This window comes from Nymphalis io, chromosome 15, assembly GCF_905147045.1.
Source record: "Nymphalis io chromosome 15, ilAglIoxx1.1, whole genome shotgun sequence".
NCBI lineage: Eukaryota > Metazoa > Arthropoda > Insecta > Lepidoptera > Nymphalidae > Nymphalis > Nymphalis io.
Window position 1 is genome coordinate 7,994,424 of NC_065902.1, and position 24,612 is coordinate 8,019,035.

Consider the following 24,612-nt stretch of genomic DNA (forward strand, 5'->3'; position numbering starts at 1 on the left):
TCATTTTTGGTTATGATGCCAGTGATGTTGATAAGGTAGCTTGTGACCATATTTTAAAAGGTATGGCCAAGCTTCCATTGACAATGGCAACATACATATATATCTCAGTTATATTAAAAATAAAATAATCGATTTAATGAAAAAGAAATAACACTGGGCTATTTGTGAAGTGTCTTACTTAGACAACATTCACAATTTATTAGAGGTTAAATTTGAAATACCTTTTTATTTAACTTAATAATAGAAATAAATAAAATAATTACCGTTTATAACTAACTAGGCGCTTAAATATATTAAGAACAATAATTATAATGCATGTCACTGTAAAATCTCAATATTACATATTTATATTTTTTCCTATCAAAACAAAGTTCATAAGCTGGCAATTTAATTTGTCAATTGTCATTCTGTTTCTGCTAGTTTTATTTAATAATAGGTGGTGCTGAGATGATGTCGAATGTGTTGTTAAATCAGTACAATCTTATCTTTCACCTGTAAAATTCTTATAAAACTTTTGTTATTCCAAGAACTATAATAGTGTTGTTTTTCATTGATTTATTTATAGTATTAGAATCAGATATAGAATAATGGATACCCTGAGGTAAGTAATACACAAATAAACAATTTTTTTTACTATTAAAAATAATCTTTGTTACTGATACATTTCTAACGATTCAAACTTTTGCAGGTTTTATTTCGTGACCTGGAATGTCGCAACTAAGTCTCCAGGTCAAGACCTTAACTCATTACTGGATTTTCCATCTCAGTTCAATAAAAACAAACCTTTACCAGATTTTTATGTCATTGGGTAAATTAAATTATTTTCTTATTTTTAGAATTAGTACCTTTATTCAGATTCACTTAGATTTTCAAATCATAATGGAGGTCAGAACAAGATTAGATTTCTACTAGTTGAAAGTTTGATGGAGTGAATAAAAATATGTATGTAACTTTCTATTCTGCTTTATATTTCATTCAAATGAATTCTATTTTAGATTACAAGAAGTAAAATCTCAACCACAGAACATGTTAATGGACAGTCTATTCACTGACCAATGGACATCAATGTTCAACAAAATCCTGTGCAGACAGGGTTTTATAGTTGCTAAAAATATAAGATTACAAGGAATTATGCTGCTTGTGTACACTCAAATGAAACATGTGATACACCTCAGAGACATTGAAGCGCAATACACTAAAACAGGACTTGGTGGTTTATGGGTAAGTGATCAATCATTGACTAAAATAATATTTTAAAGTTGGAATATGTTTCTGTGGTTAGTTAATATTTAGTGTGTAATAGTAATTTTAGTAAATTTAGTTACATTTGTTCTTTGAATTAAGTAAAACTAAATTTTTAATCATAAATGAGTTATTTAATTAAATAAATAATTTTTACAATTGTATTCCATATTTATAATGAATTCAACAGAATTAGTATATTAAATATATGTATGTTTAATATATAGTATGTTCTATATTTCTCTGTAATCTTATATTTAATTTTAATAAGACTCGCCCCTGTCCTGTGATGCTGTCAAGGGCACTTGGGCTAACAGCAACAAATCCATTGAAAAAAATAAATGTTAATGATATATTATTTTATATACTAAATAATTATTGAACTCAGCAATCTAGCCACAAGTACTTGCAAGGTATTTTTTCAAATATCTTGTAATATATGTAACATAAATGATTCCAAGTAAATTCCGAGTGTTAATAGTGATTTTTGTGTACAGTCAGGTAATGTATGTTTAAATAATATTTGTCTTTTTTTGATAAGATAAATACCATGTGACAAATGAATTTTAAGTTGCTAAAAATTAGTTTTTCCTATATAAATTATCAATATAAAATTGTGGACTATCTTGTTTTCATTGTTTTCTTAAAAGTTCCTCTAAATTCAATTTCTCTTTATGTTTACTTTTTAAGTTTTATAAAAAATATGTATAAATATAAACATACCACATTACCTGAAACTAGAACCTAATATAATAAAGTTTTAGGTCAATTGCATTAGTATTTAAATACCATTAACGGCAAAGTGATCTCAGTGATAATGCCGTTTATATGTGAGATATTACATATCATTTATATAATTTTGTACACATGTTTAAAATACAGCGTCTTTATTTATAGTAAATTTTAATTTTACTATGCTAAGGGTTATATATTATTAACTATAAATATTTTAATAAATTTGCTGCTGATATATATTTTTTCATAATCAAATTAAACATCCAAAAAAGACTGAATAATAAAATTGGTTACTGTGACATAATTGTATAACATATATTATGAATTTGCAGACTTTTCTTTTTTTTTTTTTTATAGAATAGGAAGGTGGACGAGCATATGGGCCACCTGATGGTAAGTGGTCACCAAACGCCCTTAGACATTGGCATTGTAAGAAATGTCAACCATCGCTTACAGCCAATGCGCCACCAACCTTGGGAACTAAGATTTTATGTCCCTTGTGCCTGTAATTACACTGGCCGGAACACAACAATATCAAGTATTGCTGTTTTGCGGTAGAATATCTGATGAGTGGGTGGTATCTACCCAGACGAGCTTGCACAAAGCCCTACCACCAGTAGGTATTTATAGGTAGGTATTTCTGTAGATATTTAGAACTATAAATTTAACGTTACATAAAAGTGTTTGTGTATACTTCATATTTTTTGAAGTGACACCTAAATCACCTCTGCTGACCTTATTCTATCCACCTATGTTGAAATAATAAATTAAATTTCATAAAATATATATGCAACACATCAACATACATAAAATTCGAGCAAACAAAATTTAGGTACGTCATTCTTACTTATTATATTATACTTAGTAGGTATGTGTTATATAAAACTAGTGACTTGCTATGATTCGCAACGGCTTGCTACGGATAGCATTAAGTAGATAAACATTTATGCCTTACAAACGTTGTTCGCCAGGTGGTTAAACACCGATCTATTTCTTTCTGTCACCATCGATTCGATAATAGAATAAAGAAGATACAACATTGTTTAATAAATCAAATCTGAACAATATTTATAGGTACAGTATCTGCTGAATAGAAATATATGCAATTGTTCTAAAATAAAGCGAGAATATGTATTCTATCCTACATTATTTTCGTATAACTTTATTGATTTACACAGCGCTACATGAGTACTACTACCAAAGACGCAGGTGACACAATTTTTCCGACTTAATCAACAAAAATTATAATGTATTACTGTTTGGCGGTAGAATATGTGAAATGAGGGTGGTACCTTCCCAGACGAGGTTACACGGAGAACTACCACCAAGTTTATTACAATATAATAGTATCATAATATGAAAGTTATCGGACGGACATTTGTACAGTATGTTTATGTGTTGAATATTTTTGATATGTTGATTTTTCATACTGCAATCATCACTTCTGGCTTTGGTGCGCGCTTGTGATGACATTGTCAAGCACCAGTCAGCCAACGCAGTTATGATGTTACCAAAGATTATCAAAACACGAATCTTTTGCTGAAATTATGATTTATTTATGGTTTGATATAAATCTGAATATAATATCTGAAGTAACGTGTGCCCCCTTGTTTTTGTGGGTGGTCGATGGAATACTTGGATTTTAAACGAAGATTGCGGGTGCTGATTTATTTCATTACATAGCATACATAATAACATAACATACATAAATACACTACTTTAGATATGCGTAACAAGTTTGTAACGTAATGTATAATAATCTCTCGCAGACATGCTCTGTGAGATTTTTGTAACAGTTGTGAAATCGTGCAATTTAAGGTTGATGGACAAATAATATGATTTTAACACAAACAGAACAGACAATATTTAAAAAAAAAACAAAAGACCTTATCTTACGTAAAATCTGTTAGCTCGCTCTGACGTAAGTTTTAAATTTATATATTTAAAATATCAGTATGATGATTTATATCATTAATAAATACTGCTACTTGTCAAGATAATATAGCTAGATCAAGATTAATAATAGCGACTTGTCGACTACCCCCTTACATACTTTGATATATGTAGAGAGAACGAGATGACATAGTAAGTGGAACACGTGAATCCTAATCGAAGATCGCGTGTTCAAAAGGGAGAAGAGGCCTTAGCCCAGCAGTGGGACATTTACAAGTTGTTACTTGCAATAACATAGAGATATTATTCAATTTAAATTATATCAGCAATTCCGGTTAGAGCATATACGTGTACAATAATTTCATTCGACACTTAAGGGCTGCTTAACAGAAGCCAAATGTCCAGCAGCTTTACATTTACACGTTGTAACTGTATTAATTATATTAAAGAATGTGATGTCATATTAAATCTTTTTGATCTATTGATGACAACATACAATATCTATCTTCTTATCATATCCTCATGTAATATTAATATTATTTATTTATTGCTTTAACCTAGTTTAGATACCGATAAGTTGTCCATTTATTATTATATTTCTTAGTGCTGTAGCACTTTAAATGCGGTGAAAATCAAAATACTACTTTATTTAATTACGAATGTTTCCTATATGCAAATGCAATATGACGAAAACCTAACATACAAACGGAATAAAGAATAATATCTGTGTATAAAGAGGTTAATTAGGTTTAGCTTTGTGAGGCAATTTATTTTCGATATCAGGATCTATTTACGGTTTTTACTCACATAGTAACACACTGGAATTAGAATAATTTACTTAAAAAGCGATTACATCAACAAAGTTTGTGATGAATACTTACGATAGGTTAACGTTAGGAAGACCCACAAGTAATCTAGCAGTCAGAAGTTTGAAATTGTAAATTATTGTAACATAAAATACAACTTTATTAATTAAACGTAAGACCAATGCTTTAATTTCGTTTAACAGAATATATTTGACACATATTGACCTGTCTCTCTGATTGCTACAAAATTCTCATCAAATCCAGAATTCAATACAGTCTCAATATATAATATGTATGAGTCGAAACTCATAACAATGAAAGTATGTAAAAATGTACTCCAACAAATTCATAAATGTTAACTTTTTAAATCTGTCAAGTAAAATTAAAAAATATATATATCTCAATTATAATAATGTGCGTTGGTACATTTTGGTGTAACTAGGTATAATTTGAAAATCGAACCCATTGACATGCTTTGCATCTAAGTCTCACAATGATCTTTGTGTATAGTGTCAGTTATTTGTTCTAGGGTAACAAAGGAGCTGTAAGCGTCAGGTTTAATATTTACGGATGTTCGGTGTGCCTTGTAAATTGTCACTTGACCGCCCACGAACATTTGCTCGCGGACCGCATTAACGATTACAACACCATCATCAAGGAACACGGCTATCATCTCACCGAGACTTCAAATATTCTATACCATGAGTAAGTATGATATATAATCTGTATTATAATCGTGTGATTAAATTTCGAAAACTTGGATAGATAAGTAGTTTCAATTGAAATATAAATTGTTGTTTTTAATATTATTTTAATCTAACTCTTCGTTTAATAGCATCGAAAAACATTTGTTTTTAAGCTAGTAAATAATTACGTCAAACGGATTACAACCGATACGTATATGTTAAAACTCTTCTTACTGTTTTTCTTATATACTTCTAATATTGTTATATTTACTTTTTAATGTTTTTTATTATTAACTTAACGTTATTTAAGAAGTTACCGTATCGGTATCAATATAATCGAAATCTTATCTTTTTTTAAATAATTAAAGCATTTTTTTGATTTAAAAAAATGTTATCAATCAAAGTACTGATACGTATTTATTGGGTATCTTTTGTACTACGTAATAAGTATTTAGTTAAAAATCGCATAAAACCTTATTCCTTTATCACAAATTTATATTTAATAGTCATCTTGAATGTGTTTTTGAACATTAGAACGGCAACGCGTTATATTCCTTATCACCCAATATCAGTTGTTATCTACAAAAGCTCATAGTATCTCTAAGTTGAAGTGGTTTGACTGTAACATTGAGTTGCGTGAATTTGTTTACATGCAATGTAAATAAAACTTTATGAAAACGGAAATAATTTTCAAGGCCTAGCCTATACCAATCGAGTGAGTTTATATTAACAAACCTTAGATTCACACACACCATGCAATTTGCTAATACCTGTACGCTTATGCACTACAATCAGTTCTTGATTAACCTTAAATACAGTATCTTTATTTACAAAACAACACTGCTTATATCCACTTTAATTCTACTCTTAAAGTTTCGATAACAATTTCGGCGACATTATGTCTCATTGAATTAAACGCAATTTTTTCCTCGAATCCATTACGAATAACGTAGATAATTCAAAATCTCGACATTGCGGCAATTAATGTTAAAGTGGATATGTCTTTACTCATGCTGTGGTTGGAATAAGCTTTACGATATCTTATATATCTTTATTTTGTAATATTAAGAGCACGTAATAAATTATTTTGTGCTCGTTATGAATGGATTTTATATCGTTTGATTTATTTGGTACAGTCGAATTATTTTAACCAATTGCAAGCTTAGTAGATATTGTATGTAGTAGTGAGTATTTGTGATAATATCGACATACGAAAACGCTGTGTGGCGGTGAAAAAGCTACCACAATGCGTTGAATACTGATTAAGTAGTTAAATTGGTAAATGAAGAAATATCAATCAAAAAACAATAAATGGTTTCTTATATACACACACACACACACACACACACATACACACACACACACACACACACACACACACACACACACACACAAACAAGTGAACACAAACAATACATACGAATTCTCGCATTAATATTAAGCAAGAATGTTTTTATTTTATTTTATTTTTTTACTGTAAATATTAATACTTATACTATGTCTTTAATTTTATTTTTTCTGAAGCTTCGTATTATAAAATTGTAATCCTATGTGGCCTTACTTCAGTAATGAGTAATAACTGTACGACCATTTTTGTAACGCTGTTGATTACAAGTAAATATAAATAAATAAATAATTTTTTTTGCGAATTTTTTAAATAAATTACAAAACGCGCGTTTTGTAACCAATGAGATATAAACATTCGATTTATTCGCCCATACAGTGCTATATAACATTATATAATATATAATATAAATATATTTATTGTTGAGTACATCTGATATAGATTATAGATAGGAAAAAAGTTGAAAATTAGTAGCTTCATTAAATTAATACCGTATAAACGGATATTAGATCAATCAATCGTCAATCAACAGCCAATCGTTGTCCACTGCTGAACATAGGCCCTGTCTTCCGCCTTCCGCATCCAGTTGGTGCCCGCCACCTTCTTAAGGTCGTCGGTCCACCTGACTGGAGGGCGCCCTACGCTGCGCTTGCCGATTCGCGGTCTCCACTCTAGGACCCGTCTGCTCCAACGGCCATCGGTCCTACGACAATATTTAATATCGTCCTATAATATCTAATATCAATACGTATGTCGATATTAGATATTATAAGTAAATGTATTACGAGTATGTTAAATACGGAAAACGGAAGAAATATTATTATTCCAAGATATATTTTCCTTATTTAGCAATCATATTATAAAACAATAGTACATCTGAGTTTAAAGATAACAATGCAATGTTTATTAAAAAAAAACGTACCGTTTTTTAATGAGTCCTCTTATGGTAATGTTATTGCTCTTACGCGAGAATCACAATGACAGAGTGTTACAATTTTTTTAAACTTAAGTTGGGCTAAGTTATTTTTAATGTACATAGTAATTTCTTCAAAAACTATTTCTCCTTGTATTGAATCATCCTTAATTAAATCTTTATATTGAGAAAACTGGTCACTGGTGTAAACGTACATATGTTAAACAGATTTTGGTTTTTGACATTAATAACACGTTTGGAGTGTATTAAAAAAAATGAATTCAAAAATAATTGAATTAAATAACATGTTTTTTCTTTTTCCTTTATTTGATCTGAAACCATTCACCAGATCACTATTTTCCACTGTAACTCAATCAAATTTCAGCTACGTGTTTTGGCTCGGTGATTTGAATTTCCGTAATCACCACCCAGCGACCTCCAGTCCGACGTCAGAAGAAATCGTTGCTGCACTACAGAAGGTGGAGAAAGACAAGTACACTTCGCTTCTGAAGCACGATCAGTTGCTAGCGGTGATAGAAAGTGGGGAAGCGTTTTCAGAATTCATGGAACCCGAGATAAGATTTCCGCCTACCTATAAATTTCTCATGGGAACAGACGATTATGACTTAAAGTAAGTAATAACTTTTGGGTTATGACTAAACATTTACATAACGCTATCATTTCTAGATATAGATTTAAGTTGATAAGGTATTTATAGAAATGATGGCATTTGATTGTCCGTTTCACTTATAGATAATAAGCTAGTTAAAAAAGAACAATAATTATTTTATTATTAACACTTTTTTTATATAGGCAAACTTGTATTTAATGCATGCAATAAAATTAAAAAAAAGGGATTATATATACATACTAAATTGTATTGTTACTAGCACCATGTGTGTACAAAATTACAGTTAAATCTGTTTACTAGGTGGTTGGGTTTTTTTCCACCCGTCTGGGTAGGTACCACCTACTCTATATCTGATATATTCTACCGCTAAACAGCAATACTTAATATTGTTGCATTCCGGTTTGAGTGAGCCCGTCCGCCTGCCTATAAAGTAAAAAAAGTTGAATCGGTTTGAACTGGATGTAACTGGTATAAAATTAAGTTGAAAGATTTCACCCACAATCGCTCATACTTCTAAGTTCAAGCGCGGTATTACAATTGCTACGTTGCGAGTAAATTTAGAAATATTTTTGTTACTTAACAATTTTTGGATCACATATTTATTAAAATCCGAGATGGCCTAGTGGTTAGAACGCGTGAATCTTAACCGATGATCGTGGGTTCAAACCCGGGCAAGCACCACTGAATTTTCATGTGCTTAATTTGTGTTTATAATTCATCTCGTGCTTGACGGTGAAGGAAAACATCGTGAGGAAACCTGCATGTGTCTAATTTCATTGAAATAATGCCACATGTGTATTCTACCAACCCGCATTGGAGCAGCGTGGTGGAATAAGCTCCAAAACCTTCTCCTCAAAAGGGAGAGGAGGCCTTAGCCCAGCAGTGGGACATTAACAGGCTGTTACTGTATTTATTACAGATATTTATAATATTTTATTACTTTTTTAGATACCGCTACTTCATTTTATATTTTTTCTGCCTATCCTATATACTCACTTTTGCGTTTAAAAACATATAAAAATGATTGCACAGAAATCGTTATAAATACATAAAAATATAAATTAAATTAATGTTATTGAAACTTTATTATACTTATAGTAAAGATTAAAAGTATTTAAATGTAATTACTTAGATCTTCAATCAGTTAAAAGTAGTTAGAGAGTGTTTTCCTAAATGATAACCCATTGCCAGGCATATTTTTGCAATGAGATCTTATGATATATATTTTTAATTTTAATTTTTAGAAATACTTACTTTGGCTTGGTTTTATTTTATTACCATTGTAAGCATCAGTTTTTTCATCAGTACATCGTTTTTTCAATATTTCATTCGACCCAATTCTGAAGGCCAAGTCAAAGTTGCCTTTATTGACCTCTACCAGCGTTATGTTACTAGTTTTGTTGAATATGTTTTACAAACAATATTCTATAATATTTTCAACTGCATTGGAATGTCTCAAATATACTCGATTTAATTAATTAATTGTCAGTGCCACAAATTTGTCAAAAAAAGTAAAATAACAGCTTAAGGCCTAGTCTTTTTTTTGAGAAGAAGCTTCGGAGCTTATTTCACCACGCTTCTCTAATGAGGGTCGTGCAAGTTTCCTCACGACGTTTTCCTTAACCGCCGAGCACGAGATGAATTGTAAACACAAATTAAACGCATGAAAATTCAGTAGTGCTTGGCCGGTTTGGTATTCGCGTTGTTCGGTTAAGTGAACCTTAATGTATTCTAGCCACTGGGCCATCTCGGCAATGATCTCGGCAACTTAAGTGATCATAAATTATCTTTTGAACTTTTCAGTCTTGTAGTGTTTGATGGTGTGTATATGTAAAATACATTTATAGTATATTTAAACTATTCACGCTTTTATTTAATTGTTACCCATGCATAGTGCGTCAAATCTTTCAGCTTAATTTAAAAACAGGTTAAAACTAGATGGAACCAGAACGAACCAGAATGAGATTTTTTACGCACATATAAGGTGTTGGTCGCAAAAAAATGAAATATAGTCAATATAATTTGTATTTATATATTAATTAAATGAAAGTTTTTTAAATTTATAATCTAAAATACATGAAGCAAATATCGAATAAGTAAATAGTATTAATATTGATATTTTCAGACGTAAACCATCATGGACAGACAGAATATTATACAAAGTGATAGCAAATAATTACGAAAACATCACACTGAGAGCCGACCTGATATCTTACCACCACATACCGCACTACACGGTCAGTGACCACAAGCCCGTGGTCGCACAGTTTAACATTAAGGTTAGTTTTGGTTAACACACTTTATATGCTTATAAATGTAATTATCACTTACTTTCTCCAACGCAAAATAAACTCTAGTAACATACGAATAGAGTTAAGTTTCGTCAATGATTTTTTTTCGAAATGTTCTGACGTCACATACAATGATTTATGTTGTAGAGCTGGAAGTGTTGCCGTCAAGTCGTGTAATTATAAGTTCAAGGTTGTTGGAAGGTTACTTTGTGTTTGTATGAGAAAGTGCTAACGAATTATTATATTTGCATGTTTGTAATATAATTGTATAGTTGTAATAAAAATTGGTGGGTTTGGTATGATGTAGTTATTTTATCGTGTAATGTAATGGGCAATACTCGGATAGCCAATCATCTAAGAGCATAGTGACAGTTAATAGACATTTCATTTTGCCCAACTAGCAGAAAAACTATTGTTAAACATAATATTAAATACGAATGGCGTACGTAAATATTAACTGATATGTTTTTCATCTGGGCAAGTATCGTTGAGTTTTCACGTACTTGTGTTTATAAAATTTCTCGCCCACGGCGGTCAAGAAGAATATTGTGAGAAAAACTGCTTGTGTCACATTAAATTTTACTACATAATCATATATTAAGCGATGGAATGGTATTTGGAATAGGTCTTACGTTCTTAAAACCCCAAGAAATTCCAGCGTTAGGATATTTACAAGATGTTTATTTAACTACCTGTGACTAATTCTTGACGTAATTAAATATATATGGGTGTTACACCAATTGTTTAAAATTGTCTCAATTAGATCCTATAGTGCCATTAAACAAATACAAAAAAAATTATTCAAGTGCCATAAAAATGCATTTAAATTTTACATTTTCAAATTTCGCGCGTAATTTGACGCTATATGGATTGGACGCCATATCGCTCTTGGATCATGACGTCAGTTGGCTGTATTGTTACAAATGTTGCGTTGGTTACGAAAATAATAAAAGTACAACGCCTATATACGGTGATCAGTTGATGTTGAGACTTTTAAGCTTACACGGCCGTATGACGTAATAACATGGCAGCTATTATTTCATAGTGTTCAAAAACAGATAAAATATGAAAAATTGGAATTGAATTTTAAAATTTATTTTGTTATTTTATGAACTAAAATTAATATTTTCTGACTGCTTTGTGCGCCTATCTCAATAATTTATTTTTAGATTTTTTGTCATATAGAGCAATTATTTAAATTAAACCTATGGTTTAAATTAAAATTTACTCATATTATATATTTTACAATAGTTTAACATACAGAAGAAACGTATATCATCTTTTTTATGTTGGCTGTTCGGTTATTTTTAAAGAATCATAAAACAGATACAAGCAGCTTAAAGTTGTTTGTTTTTTTTAAACTACATAAATCGATTATGATGTATTTAGTTGATGAATAGGTATTTTATAATATTTTACATTACACGATGCCCTTAGAAAATGCATAGATTTTAATTTTTAATTTTATTAATAAGCTTACGTAACACCTTCCTGTTATTTTGCTAATTAACTAATTTTAGAACAAGATAAGCGAAAAGAGAAGAGTGTAAATAGCCTTGACTTAGTTTAGCCTCATCCCCACTCTCCTTCTCTCCGCCTATCTATGTCTCTTGTCATTTTTGGTAGATAGGGCCTAAGAAATTAACCCAGAAACTTTGCAATATTGCTTTTTCACATCGCTTTAATTGTACACTACTAATTGCACGGTAGATACGATGCTCTCAATCTGTAGCTGTGCCGAAGATCAAGAGGGCACAGATACGCATGCGATCAGCTGTGATAGCGCCTGAAGGTATTGCTCCCGCTTCAGCAATATTTGAACCGATAGCTGCATTTTCTGCTGTAGAAGGAGACGTAATGCCAGATTCAAATGAATCTGAAGCTGAGGTAAGGCTTCATAAAGATTTGATGTTTGATAATTGTTTTTGATTATATAACTCTGTACCAAATGTCTGAATAATTAAAATCAGTGAGCAAAGTTGGTCCAGCAAAAAATATGTATATAATAGCACTAAATAAAATATTTACACAGAAATTTATGTTCAAATATTTCGACTTCCAAAAATGTGGTCGATTTTATAAACGAATTTAGACATTATTGTAAATTTTTATAGCCATTTTCAGTTAAAATTTTAACATATAAATTATACCAATTGAAAATACGTCACTAATTATTAATTTTAATTCCAGGCGTTTTCCAACTTCACAGTGAAGACGGTGGAGTTCGCTCCGATCGTTCGTATCTGGTACATCGGTGACGCAGATTTTAGGACACAGTGCACGCTGTCCCCCGACGTTGAGATCAATCCCAATGATTGGATTGGGATATATGATGTAAGTTATTATTATTCTATAGAATTTATTTTTATATATTTTTAGGAACACTTAAATACGTTTCACTAGTTTGTACTGGCCATTTAAATATTTGAGTTATCGTAATGCCATAATTCTCACTATGATATATTCGTGTTGAATTCGTTTTTTTTTAAACTTTTGATTTTAGAAGACTTCTATTTTCGAGCGTCGAACTTGAAAGTTTCTTTTTTAATTTAATTTAGGAAGACAAACGTGAAAACGGGCTTCCTAATGATAAATGGTCATAGTGGCCTCTAAAATGTTGAATTCCTTGTGAGTGTTATTACACTGGCACTCTTAAACTCCCCCCCCCTGGCGGTAGAATATGATAGAATTAATAATTGAGCCTTAACTAACCACCAGTCTGGGTGAGGTTGATTGTAACAAAAAATATTTCGCCAAGGTCAATTATTGTAATATTGTTGTTATGATTAATTTGACATCACTACATATTATAAAACAAAATCAACCCGCCGCGTCTGCTGAACGCAATAAACTACTGAACGGATTATGATACGGTTTTCACCAATGAAAAGCCGAGATGGCCTAGTGGTGAGAACGCGTGAATCTTAACCGATGATTGTGGGTTCAAACCCGGGCAAGCACCACTGAATTTTCATGTGCTTAATACACACAATTATAATTAAAATAAACACAATTTATAATTCATCTCGTGCTTAACGGTGAAGGAAAACATCGTGAGGAAACCTGCATGTGTCTAATTTCATTGAAATTCTGCCACATGTGTATTCTACCAACCCGCATTGGAGCAGCGTGGTGGAATAAGCTCCAAACCTTCTCCTCAAAAGAGAAAGGAGGCCTTAGCCCAGCAGTGGCATATTAACAGGCTGTTACTGTTTCACCAATGGACTGAGTGATTGAGGAGGAAGGTTTATATGTATAATTCATTATGGTTTTATGTAAATTGGCTGAAATATGACGATGATTGTTCAAGATGTCATGCCATTTTGAAGCTTTTCTGGCGTGCGCCGCGTAAACCAATACACTTATATGTAGTGATATAGCGGGCCAGTGGGCGTGGTTGGTAGATACTTGCCTTTTACGCCGAAGGTTGTGGGTTCAATTCCCACCCAGTATAGACATTTGTGTGCATGATCATGTCTGTTTGTCCTGAATCTGGGTGTAATTATCTATATAAGTATGTATTTACAAAAGAAAAGTAGTATATGTAGTATATCAGTTCTATAGTTTCCATAGTACAAGCTCTGCTTAATTTGGGATCAGATGGCCGTGTGTGTATTATGTCCCAGGATATTATTATAAACGTCTTATTATAACCAAGCGAAGCCGGGACGGGTAACTAGTGTTTAAAATTTATGGTAGTAAGAATATACTTTATTTTCAGGCCAACTTCCACAGTCTTGACGATTACATAGCGTACGAATATCTGGCTAAAGTGAACCTCACCGAAGACGCGTCGGAGGCCGGCCAGCCTCGAACGATAACGCTCAGCTTTCCCGTCGGGAGTGGAGTGAGGACGCCTGGCTTCTATAGGTTCATATACTTCAGCCAACCGAACAACGATGTTAGGAGTGTTCTAGGTACGAATACTAATTGCGTTATTTTTTATTTTTAGCAGGATGGCCGTCGGCTTAATCAGTCACCTGCAGTAAGTGGTCACCATTGCCATCAACATCAACAATGTAACCTAATGTAAATAATTTTTAAACGAGGCGTGAGGAGGCATCTTGCGGGCCGGCAAGGCGAAGGCGGCTAGTGCAGAACGTTTTTCCCGTCTGTACCGGCCGTCGTCGCGTTTGGACTCTACTACCACTTACCATCAGGTGGAGTAGAGTCATTTGCCCCCCCCGATGAATATAAAAAAAATAAATTGGCTTATTTAAATTACATTGGTGATAAGCACTACCGGTATTAATAACTTAGATTTTTCTATACATTAAATGTAAATAATATAAATGTAAATACCTCTAATTACTTTTGTTCGAAATTTTATTTCAATGAACATGCGCACACAATATAATAGCTGTCGACACAAGCTACATGACATTTCGTAATCATCAATTATTCATATATATAATGTTCGGTGCAACAAAATTGTTAGAATATGAATATGAAGTCATCATGTATGCATTATATATATTCAAACTGCCTTGTTGGTCTAGTTCTAGTAGTCAGATATAGGGCCGCGCATCACGAGATCTAGGTCCTGCAAATTAAAAGGTTTTGGGTTTCTCGTTCGAAGATTCTCAGTAACAGTCCTGAGTTGGAAGTGTTTACACTCCCGTGCTTTTCGGCAAGCACGTAAAAACCCGTTGGTCCAGCGCCAAAACTTTTTTCGGTCTTGTTGGATTGCTGCCTCAGCGGATTATGAGAGTGAGGGAATAGAGAGTGCACCTGTGTTTGCGTACACACTTTTGCACTGTGTGTGTGTGTGTAATTTTTCCTGCGCAGTTCGCTAATCTCTCGAGATTTGCTGCCGTATTCGAAATTGACCAGGAGGAAATCATCATCATAATATATACTATATTTAACACCACAAATAGACGTAATTTACAATCACAAATTTTTAATAAGATAATTCCGTAAGGGCTTTATTCCACATTAAAAACGTTTTATATTTTATTGGATAAATATTAAAAACTCTAAGGTGACAAATGGAAATTTTCGATTGGTCGAATTACCACCGTCCTTTTTCTTTAAATGTGTTAGTGACATTTTCTTTCTCCCTCAGGTATTTCTGAACCATTCGAGGTAAGCAGTAAAGAAGACATGTTAGTAACGATCGATCCGTGTGTCGAAGCTTCGACCAGTACATCAGCCGGTACGTCCAAACCCTCGACCGCCACGACTGACATTTTCACGGATTTCACGGGACTCGATGTCGCGAAACTGTCCCGCCATTTCTCGAACGATCTTAGTTTTGACTGACTAAAAGGTTACCTGCCTGGTTCGCCGGCAACGAGACGAAGGGATGGCCTGTAATTCCATATTTTATCTTGCCATTTCTTCAAAGTATGTCACAACGTTATTATGCAAAAGTCTAAATGTTTTTAAGCGATTTGTCCTGTAATAGAACAATTCTATCAGCAAATTTTTCCGTGAAAAACTTGTCAAAAATTATGATTAAAGTATATAGTGTATATCATAAATATTTTGACGGCGAATTGTACTTTGAATTCTTTAGACGTTGATTATTATCAAAAATATATTAAATTAAAATAATATAATTATTTTTGATGATTAAAATGTCACTAAAGTTTAACGCATGCGTACTTTAATTGCGGATTTTTGCCTATTAATAGGTATGGATTGCTCAGTAATATGACTTGTGTCATATCTTCTTCATAACATAAATTTCACTTAGGGAAAAGTTATTGCAATAGTCACAAGTAGTCACAAAATAAAATAAAAACATATATTTAGTTTTGTAATATTTAAATAAATAATAAATACAATTAAAATAGTTTTGAGAAAATTATAGTCGTACAATTTTGGAATGAAATATTAATGGAGCTTTGAGAAATATATTAAAATTACCATCACAGGCGACCGACATTTTAAAATTTTAAGGTCAAATTGTTTATAAGACTTTTGATGAAATTTACCATTCCAAAACCAATATTTGTATGCAATTTAATATGAACCTTATGTATATTATACGGCATATTTTAATAAAAACTTGGCTAGGTGTAATTAAAACATATAGAGCTTCATTGTACGAGCAACACCCCATGGCTTTAGACAATAAATATTGTAATGCTTGTTGTAACATAGTTAATGATAATACATATTTTGTGATTCCGTTAGTACAATTTGTATAAAAATGTACATTAGACTTAGATTAATTTGTAGATATTATATGTAATTGTTATGTAAAAATTATGCCATTATCTCGTTCAATGATATATAGTTATCTTAAGGGTAATGAAGTTTATTCCACATGTATCACATACAAATATAGTAGATAAATAAGTAAAATTAAAAAAAAAAAAAAACTAAAATTATCGGTATAATATTAAACTGCCTCGGTGGTCTGTTGTATGTCTTATATGTCTGACCGTACATGCTAGTTGTATGTAAGGTCAGATCACATCATGTTTATGGGTTTTTCTGTCAAGGGATTCTAAATAGCAACCCGGTCTATATACAGCTTTTGATTATCTTTTAGAATAGCCGCCCTGAATATTTTATCAGGAGTTCATTCATACTCTTAAAATCGTATATTGTTTCATGATTTGCTTTATATACGTAGAGTATTAGAGAAAACTGCAATGGAGTACTCAGACATATCCAAAAATATCAATTTATGAATCTTTGAATAACGTTTTTTTAATTCACAAGGTCACATCTATTTAAGGATAAGGATTAGGTTTGTTACACGTTTGCGTAAAATAAGTTTTTAATTTTTATATGAAAAATGTTTTTTTTTTTTTTTTTACATAATTACATAAATTGAAGTGACTCAGTACATAAATATTATGTGTAAGTAATTTAAGTCTCTTGAAAGACTACTTGAAATATATACATATGTGTTACTAAAACAACAAACGAGTGTTATTAAAAGTCATATTTTTTAAACGATAGAATTGAAATGCATTCGAGATTTGTAGTTGTCAAAGGCAAAATTTCAACAAGTTCAATGCATTTTCACTTCTGTTTGTCGATTTTTTATTCGGTAATTGTTGACATGCTTTAGTGTTTAAAAACAAAAATTAGAAACAGGACGGTATAAAGTATCATTCATGTTAGCATTTAAAGCAGTTGATGGAAGTTATTGTGGTCGAATTAAGATTAGAACAATAGTTCGAGTAAATAGTAACTTAAATTATATGAAAATAATATTTTTAATGGCCTATATCTTTTAACGATATTAATAAACACAATGTTAATGTTATTTAGTTAAATTAGATAAAAAAAATACTTTTTCACTAGAAGCAGTGTTACCCTATGGCATTTATAGAAATAAAAAAAATAAAAAAAAAATTAATCACATTCTTTGCAAAACACTTTTAAAGGCAAGTACATAATTATTATAATATAATAATTATGTACAACTAATTTAATTTACATGATTAAATTAAATTAAACTTATAATATACAGCCATATAGTATGCGTTAAAAATATACGATATCACTATAATTATGTTTTCTTTCCGTATACATATAAATAGGCATTATTTGTAAATGAGTATTTTGAGCCTTTGCCTTAAGATTCTATGTAGGTCTGGCTTGACGATCCCTATAGGACAATAATTATGGCTCGAGATACTTGCTAATATCAATAAATTAATATTATATTATATTGCTGTTGAGGCGTGTTGATCGTGTAATATTTACTCACAATGGTACGGTAGAATACTCGCGCTAAGTTAAATAATAAAACACAATGTCGTTAGACAATCGGACTCGCACCAAAGTTTGAAGATTAAGGACTTGCTTTCATTTCAGTTAAAAATAAAATGAGCGAAGTATTTCTTTACCCGCAATATTATAGTATCATAAAAAATTCATGTTATTATTCATGTTATTATATTAATTCGAATATTATCCGAAAATAGAGTTTATAGATATAGACATTATAAATTATTCCAGTTGTCCTCTAGTTACGATTCAGTCGAGGTTTATTTTTATGAGCAATTGAATCGGTACGCACCGTCACCGTAAATTAGTCGAATTGGTCTCAGGTTATCTCATAGTACCTACAACGTATTCGTCTAATGATAATGGAAATTCCGCGCGAATGGATCAATCCTAATTATTGTAGTAATTTATCTGATTGCATGATTTGATTTGGGGAGTCGAGGCGCAACTAACTGACGTAACAACGTAGTAGATTATACTAATAGCTAACGCTATCGAGTGAATTCTAACTGTATCAATTATATACATACCAGCTGACCGTCCCGATTTCGAACGGGTAAGATTCATACAAAGTAACGCTTTTAATTTTTTAATTTAGTTGAAAGCTTATGTTCCAAGTTTCAGATGGTGAAAAATCTATTTTGTAATATGATCTTTGTAAAATCTTTCTTTCGTAAAGTGTTCACTATTTCAATTGAAACGCACCCTTATCTACTGTGTTTTAATATTTTGTTTTTTCGAGTTTTAATGTTTCGTTTTTGAACGTGTCTCGATGTGTCAAATGTCAGTTCAAAATCAATGTATAGTAAAACATTATATTATGACGTGAAATGTAGCTCAAAAAGTATAAATACTTGCTAATAAACGTTATAAAGCGGTTTTAAGCAATCTTTCTTTTTCTATCGAATGTCAAATTACTGATGTCAGAAAGAAATAAATAGTTTCATAAATATTTACCCGCTTAAACGTTTTTGCAACCAACATTTAATCACTATTTGCCAATAAATATCGGAAATAATCCTAATCGATTTTTAAGGTTTTTAATACTTCAGTTCAATTATAAGTGCCGTTAAACCCGACGTGACGTCATCAAATTTCAAATGTCATATTTTTATCAGTCAAAATATCTTATGGCTTCTCGAAATTATCTATTTTATTTATGATCAAGAATAGTTGTCAGTGTAGGCGACTTTGACATTTCATCTTTGATCTTCGATTGTCAGTTTGTTGAATGGTAATTAGGGCGTTGATCAAAAGTAAATATTATAAGCCTTCCAGAAATCGTTTAAGTAGCTTATACAATCTTTTTATTACGTAAACATAGTTACGGTGTATTTTTAAAATGATTTTTGAAACTTTTTTTTTTAAATATAAAAATTATTTGAGTTAAACGTACGTAAGTAGATAAACAGATCGTAATTGTAGTTTTGATCTACATTTCGGATTCAATACAATTAAAAAATTTAAAAAAAAAATCTTGTAAATAAACTGGTCAGGCCGGAATTCGTATGCGTAAAAAGCTTTGAGTTTATATTTTTAATTAAACGATTGTATATACTGTCATACAATCAGTAATGAGCCAGGTGCTACATATATAATAAACATCTAACCGCATACCCAGTTTTTATTTTATTTTATGCGCTTGTTTAAATATCTTGTTATATTTTTGAAACTGCCAAAATTAAAATTTTATGTTTATTTTAAGAAAATGCTTAAAATTTACATGTTTTTATTGTCATAACGATTAATACTGCAAAATAAATAAATTTCACGTTTACCTACCTACTTTGACTCATCTATAAAATACTGTTACGTAATGGTATCCACCATTAATAGAGATCTGTCTTAAAATCCTTAAGTTTTCGTGCATTGACTAGACTTTATTATGTTATGTCTAAAACATATACTTAAAAAATTATTTTGTCCTTAGAGTATAATAATATAGAATTTCTCATTTGCATTAGTAGTTTTCATATGAGTACGTAATAAATAAACAAATGAATCGTGGTATTTACTTTTTGGACGACTTCATTTTTTTTTCTTTCAGCCTTTGTTTTGTTGTGGTCCCAGATAACTTATTGTGAACTGATTTTGATAATAACGCGTTTCTAATGTCTATATTCGATTGGTCATATCTCGGTAGCATTTTGCTCGCTTGCTTTGAATAATGTGTATATGTTGCCCGATATCATTGCCAATTGTAATTTACAAATTTGATTGAAGGTAAATTTAAAAACGAAATTTAATTAAAGAATTGTTTTTTATTTTTATTTACTTTAAAGATATATAATATGTATAACGTATGAAGTAATTATATAACTATACGTTTTAAAAATTAATGCAACGCATGCAAGCACAATTGCCCTATTTTTCCATTTCATTGAATGTTAAACTAAATAGACCCATAATTAGCTTGGAGCGATTAAAATTAATTACTAGCACTTTATCTTAACATAATGTGACGAAATTTCTTATTACATGATAAACCACATTCACTTTCAACCTTGCGCTAATTTATCAATCAGTTCTATCTTTTTAGTACAATGGCATTTGTTGTTTTTATTAAAGTTTTTAAATTGTCACGTTTTAGTGAACGGTATTATTTTAAATTGTTCTATGGTTTCATATTTCGTATATCGAAAAAAAAAACACTATTTTACGTCATGTAGGCTCATTATCAAATTTATATTTGTAACATCTATATATATTGGCACGCGACTATAATAAAAAAAAAAAAAAAAAAACAAAAAAAAAATCGGACAAAAACCGTTCCAATTACTTTTTCCGGTAAAAAAAATCCCTTTATAGCTTTCGGTTATGGCCTTGTCTCATTTTATTACGATAGTTTTTCTTGGGGACATAAGTTATTTATGAAAAAATTATCAGTTTCTAAGCAATTGTGACAAGCCTAGTTATCGATACGTGCCGAAATCAATAATATTATCGTTTTTTTTTGTAGATAAGGATCGGAATACTAAAATATGTTCAATACGATAATTATTATTTCATGAAACGAAATGGGAGTTTTGGTTTATAAATAACTTTGTAAATTATTTCGACTTGATAATTGAGATTTGTTAAAGCGCATTGAATCGGGTTCGATTTATTTTAACTAAATTGATTTGTATAGATAGGTTTTATTCGTATTTCGTGCGTTTATAGGTCAAAGTGCGAAATATAAATTTATTATGTATGCGTAGTACATGTTATGATACAATATTTCGTATATTGTGACCAAATTTATTTTATCATTTTGGTACAAATAATAAGCATTTTGACTGTAACAAATAAACTATCTTTAATGTATGAGCCAATGTGGCTCAGTTGATAGAACATGTAGATGTTAATTGTAACGCCAGTAATTTATACATATACTGTATTTTGGTTCATAATTCATCTCGAGTTCCGCGGTAAAGGAAAACTTTGTGAGGAAACCTGCATATGTCGGAATTCTGACACATGTATTTCGAACAAACGGCTGAGATCGATGGATTTAGGTCTAAATCCTTTTACTTAACATAGGGGCGTTATCCTTCTGTGAAATTACATAGTACTTTGATGTGAGAACGATAATAATATTGTAATTCATTGTTATTTTAAATAATGAAGCTCGTTACAGTGAAGATAATGAGAGATTTACAAGTAAAGCTAAAATCTAGATACGTTTGTATGAAGAATATGTAAGATCAGGATTACGAAAAGTGCAGGTCTTCAAACAGGACAATAGTGAATGGATACGATTTATATCTTTCGCCTTCGCAAAATGTTCGTGTAATCGTTTTAATGTAACTGCTTATAATTATAGCATGTTAGGCTCAAATATACGAGTATATGTAGAGCTCATTTGTGACAATAATTTTATATTAAATTAATCATCGTTATGTCTGTTTTTAAAGGCGCTCCGTCGTTCGTTGATGGATGTGTTATTAATTGGATTCGACTTTACCGTATTTTTGTTTCAAATGAATATTGAATTTTATAGAATTCAAATTTAATAACGCGTTTTTATGTCATCGGTGTTTTTTTATGTATGTGTGTTTGTGTAAGTATAAACGTGGATTTCTTTCGCTCCGTTTTAAATATATATCGGATAATGATATCTACTCTAAACCTAACAATATTTGTGATGATCATCTGATTGAATTTTCACTTAATTAATTAGATAAATCAGTTTTAAATGTTTGTGGTCAGATGGAAATATTAATTTAAATTATACCTTTTTAATTTATCCATGGACATTTATATATCTATATAGTTATCGCTGTAAGTGCTATCGAGTTGCGAGAATGGGAGATTTATTTAACTCGAACCGAGCTTAGCCTATCACGTCTTTAATTAGAGCAAGTATCTGATAGAATGTAAACAACGTCGAGCCTTGAAAACTATTTACTTTGTGTAGGTATAATGGTTAGATGTATTTTCAGTCGAGACCTTGTGACTTTGAAAGTGAAATTCTGTACTAGAATCTAATTCCTTTTTAATGGTTATTGAAAGCGAATACGGCACACATTAGTTCACACTATATAAACCGGTTTTCACGATCGATCTTGTTTAGATAATGTTCGTAATAAAAAATAGATTCAACAACAAAAATGTGCACGTATCCAATTCTGATAAATTTAATATTTTTCACGGCAAGTTGAGATGGACCATTAGTTAGAACGCCTGAATCTTAACCGATGATCGTGGGTCAAACCCAGGCAAGCACCACTGAATTTTCATGGGTTTAATTTGTGATTGTAATTTATCTTGTGCTTGACGGTGAAGGAAAACATCATAACAAACCTGCATGTGTCTAATTTCACTGAAATTCTTCCACCAATCCGCATTGGAGCAGTGTGGTGGAATAAGCTGCAAACCTTCTCCTCAAAAAAGGAGAGCAAACCTTAGCCCAGCAGCGGTATATTCACAGGCTGTTATTTTTTTCCGAATCCGGGTTCCAAATCCAAATCAACACCACTCTTAATAATTAAATGACGAAAACCCTCGTTTTACTAAATAAGATCATCGAAAATATAATGTCTTTCATGCAGAATAGATTGTGAATATTGGTTTTTAACCAAAATGAAACGATATTCACACGACAATAAAGTATCTTAATAACACAATTACAGTAAGTTATAAATGTAAACGGCACACATTATACTACACGGATACATTACTTATGATTATATCATTCTTATTGGATGATTTAATTATCAATTGCGTAGTAATCAAAGTAATTTTGACTAAAATTTTAGTGTTGTTTCCACTAAATTATAGACAAATAAGGTGATTTCTAAAATGATTATGGTTTTCAAATAAAAATATTTACTCGTACTCTTCGTCACACACGTCAAGACACTTGTTTGCAAGCATTATAATCTTTTTATAATTGTTTATAAATCATTATTTCCAGTTAATGTTGAAAATATTTTTTTTTTTAATAATAAAGTGTTTATTTTTTATTGTTCTTTAGTTATGGCGATTGTTTATATGGGTTCCGCTAGAGTGTGTGTATACTTTTATAATAAGTAAGTTGATAACATAAGTGTAATATGATCGTTCATACGGTTTAATTAATATAGCAATTGTGTTTAGAGACGTTTAACATGCAAGAATAGGGATAGAACGGAGGGATATTTACATATTAACATCAGCAACGTAATGTACCACCGATATATAAATGAGTACAGAAAATTTTATCGTTTTGTTAAATTGGCATAATATTTATGAATAAATAGAAAGTAAGAATAAATGTATATTATATTATTAGCACGCTATGTGAAATTAGTCGTGTAAAAATAATTTATTATTAGATTATATTTATTAGATTAATTTGCAATTTGTTGATTGTTATTTTTTTAATGTTACCTCTAAATATGCTTGCCATCGATGTTTTAGAATAATTTTTAATTTTAAAATTGTAAGAAAATGACATTATCGGGATGTGTAGTAAGTATTAGAGAAAAATATTGCTTGTTGCAGAGTGAGGTCATGGTTATGGGATAGATTATATAAGAATACTTTAACTATCACTTCGTTTGACAATCTGCGTCTTGTTTTGTTATAGTTAGTACAAATATGTTAGTCAAAAGATATAATTAGCTGCAATAAAATAATTGATATAGTGAAAGACTTTGTTGTATTATTATTTCCCTATGTACCTGATCCTAAATTAAAAACGTACCACGTGCGCCAATACTCGTATAAGTGTGATGTTAGTTCTTATCAAACAAATCATGTCGCGATAAGCGCGGTATTACGGGCGATGTTTATCTCGTCCGAGCGCGGCGGGCTGCGGCGTTGATGTCGAATGCGAGCGCGTAGCTCGTAGCGGTGTTATCGGGAAAGCGCGGGAAAAGCAACTATCAGCCATTCAGTTCACTCGGC

General features: G+C 31.0%; 1 protein-coding gene across 2 annotated transcripts; it reads left to right on the plus strand.

The window, feature by feature from the left end:
* Nucleotides 1-438: 438 nt before the first annotated feature.
* LOC126773798 (inositol polyphosphate 5-phosphatase K-like) lies at nt 439-24,354 on the plus strand. Of its 2 annotated transcripts, XM_050494983.1 has the most exons (10): nt 439-601; nt 689-808; nt 996-1,221; nt 5,206-5,381; nt 8,006-8,251; nt 10,377-10,530; nt 12,253-12,429; nt 12,733-12,876; nt 14,264-14,459; nt 15,611-24,354. In XM_050494983.1, the coding sequence occupies exons 1-10, from the start codon at nt 588-590 to the stop codon at nt 15,805-15,807; spliced, it is 1,650 nt and encodes a 549-aa protein (XP_050350940.1). In that variant the 5' UTR covers nt 439-587; the 3' UTR covers nt 15,808-24,354. The 2 variants fall into 2 exon arrangements, with proteins under 2 accessions (XP_050350940.1, XP_050350942.1); XM_050494985.1 differs by lacking the exon at nt 12,253-12,429.
* The last annotated feature ends 258 nt before the right edge of the window (nt 24,355-24,612 follow it).

Coding starts and splice junctions, on each gene's coding strand:
- LOC126773798 (XM_050494983.1), top strand. Junction 10,531..12,252: donor TCGCACAGTTTAACATTAAG/GTTAGTTTTGGT, acceptor ATTGCACGGTAG/ATACGATGCTCTCAATCTGT. Junction 14,460..15,610: donor CGATGTTAGGAGTGTTCTAG/GTACGAATACTA, acceptor TTTCTCCCTCAG/GTATTTCTGAACCATTCGAG.